The sequence below is a fragment of the Aplysia californica genome, unplaced genomic scaffold, assembly GCF_000002075.1.
Source record: "Aplysia californica isolate F4 #8 unplaced genomic scaffold, AplCal3.0 scaffold00001, whole genome shotgun sequence".
NCBI classification, from domain to species: Eukaryota; Metazoa; Mollusca; class Gastropoda; order Aplysiida; family Aplysiidae; genus Aplysia; species Aplysia californica.
This window is the reverse complement of record NW_004797271.1, coordinates 1,606,128-1,608,854: the sequence shown is the minus strand read 5'-3', so window position 1 is coordinate 1,608,854 and position 2,727 is coordinate 1,606,128. Positions and strand designations below refer to the sequence as shown.

The 2,727-nt window shown below is 37.3% G+C and overlaps 1 protein-coding gene across 2 annotated transcripts in view; it reads right to left on the bottom strand.

Annotated features, from left to right (window-relative positions):
* LOC101856139 (electrogenic sodium bicarbonate cotransporter 1) overlaps positions 1–2,727 on the bottom strand; it is a gene marked incomplete at its 3' end in the record, with an annotated part of 58,274 nt that overhangs the window by 19,289 nt on the left and 36,258 nt on the right. The window contains 1 exon segment of one of the 2 annotated variants that reach the window (XM_005088815.2): positions 270–346. In XM_005088815.2, the coding sequence (XP_005088872.2) occupies positions 270–346 (77 nt within the window). 2 annotated transcript variants of the gene reach the window in all.

Genomic DNA, 2,727 nt, shown 5'->3' with positions numbered 1-2,727 from the left:
ACAGACAGACAGACAGACAGACAGACAGACAGACAGACAGACAGACAGACAGACAGACAGACGCACAGTCACAAAGAGAGATACATGTATGATATATAACGGTGAGTGGAATTACGAGTTTAAAAAACATTTTATGTTACAGAATTGTCTCGAACGAAAACATTAAGTTCTGAAAAGAAATCTGATATAAACGAATAATAAAAGGAAAAAAAACAAACCCAGCGTGATGGCAGAGAAGGTAATAAATTCATAGCAGATAGTTTACTTACTCTCGCAGTTCTGGGGGTTCCCTTTTGTGAACCAACGTCCGATATGTCTTCGTTAGAGTTGTGCGGGGAGTTGTCTGCTGGGATATATAATAGACATAATGTCATTGATCTTTGCCATAATTTGCATTAAGTGCCATACTTCTATCAACTGCTACTCTTGTCACCTTCTTACTGCCGTCTTTTAGCTACACCCCTGAGCTTACGCTAGGGTAAGATCGAATACCTTTTCTTATCGAATAAGGGTGAAAAAATCTCGGAGGTCCCGTGGCGCATGATAAGGACCCCTTGGTTGTCCGAAAATCGATACTGAAAATGAATACTTAATCAGTTCAACGCTCTGTTATAACCTAATGCAGTTGCGAGGACTCTTGCCAAAACAAAACAAGTCGCTACCTCAGAAATATAAAGCTCTATCTGGGGCTCGCTACCTATTTTTGAGAAATTTGACGTCAACATTTTAAAGTTCACACAAGCTTTTTCGAATGCAGTTCTTTAAGTATTTTGACAACGACTCTCAAAATTCTAATGATTTTGGTAGAGTAGATAAAGCATTTAGAATTTGCTTTTTGGCTTTCTTCTTGGTCTTAGCAAAACTCAAAACGGCTAAAAATGTCAAATTGAACTTTGTGATTCTGAGGTAGCAAAATGAAACCGGCCTTTGTTAATGGGGGTGAATAACATTACTACTACAACAACAACAAAAACTACAGGCAATGAAATGGCACTGCGTAGGCAGTTCAACCTTGGTCTATTTGTCATTGAACACGAAATCGCTTTGTACATTTCCTTTGATGAAAATAGAGGTCTCCATTTGTAAAAGGCAGCAATGGACTCCATTTGAGCAACAACATTCTGTTATACAACTACTTGCTCATAACTAGGAACCTAAAAAATATGATGCATGATACATATAAATTGAGCACCACGTACAAATTAGATCTAACGAATAGTGTTTCTTGGGGACTTTGTTTTGCTGGGGGTTTTTCTCTGGAAATATCACTACAAAATCCTCGGTAAACATTAATTTGCGAAATGAATAGATAGTAGATGCAAAGACTGTAATCACACCGAGATTGGAAAAACCCACCCAAGCAACAACGATAGTAACGGCTGGTACACAGGAAGCGGACAAATTACAACTACAACAACTACAGACCCACGCAACAGGTGACGAGTATTGGTAAATGGATCTGTGAGGCATCATCGTGAAATCAGACGATCGTCAAAATAATGAAATCAAAGAAACAAGCTTTTTATCTCCCAGTATGGTAATTTTTTTTATCGATTTATGTGTTGTTACATTTTTGGGTCAGCACCTTTTGGGCCCATATTTAACCAAAACACTTCCATATGTTGTTGTTTTTTAAATGTTCATTACAGGAACTAAAATATATAATATTTTTTAGTTTTCAAGGACTTTCAAGCAACTGAAGTTATCAAACTTTGGTTCATTTTCTCGTTAATTTAACAACTAAAACCAAGAGACCAAACCTACTTCAACTGCAATCAGCTACATTTCTTTAAAAGATATATGGGTATTTTTTTCATTGAAAGCAAGCCAAATGAATATGGTTTTAGTGATACCTGTAACTCCACATGCCGAAGCATTGAGAACTTCCTGACTTCATCGTGTTTCGGGGACACATAAATAAATACATAAAAATAAACAAATAGATTACACATTATTGATCCCAAAGGGGACGGAATTACAGAATACTCAGTATTACACCAATACAGAACATTTAAATTTACAAGCATGACATTGTTGGCAGAGCCCTGATTTTTTTAACCTTGGGTTATCGTGTTTTTCTCAAACCACACACCCTAGTGACTAACCGTCTAAACTCCGTGTCAACAACAATTGCGTGACACTTCTTGTTTGTATAAACTCAGTAACAGCCTCAGGGAGAAAATGAAATTGTGTATGTTCTTCCAAACAAAATTCCACACTGATCGAAGAGTAGCGAACGGCAGAACAACATAAAAAACAACAGTAAATACAACATACAGATTCTTGGAAAAAATCAATACTTCAGTTGATTAAAAGAAAACGATTAACATAAAACAGTTTACGCCCCCCTCTGCACAATTGAGACAATTTTGTAGTCGGTGGCTACAACCATAACTGCCAGGGCCAACTGGGCTGGGTGGAATAAAACATCATAGCCCATAGACAGATTTTTTTTAAAAACTGAATAACTCTCTTCCATAAAAAAACAGCAAAAGAACCCATGTCTTCAGCGAGCAGCGACTACTATACAAGAGACGCCGTAATCTTTCAGGTGTCAAAGGGGAAAAAAGGAAGTAATGATTAGTCACTTCAGCCTAACATGTCACACAAGGATGATGTAACAGTTTTGTTGTCATATTTTTGAATAGTTTGTCCTGGAAGTAGTTTCATAAAGAGCCCAGTTAACGTGTAAGCAAAATGATTTGGCATCGGGAAAAGGGGGGGGGG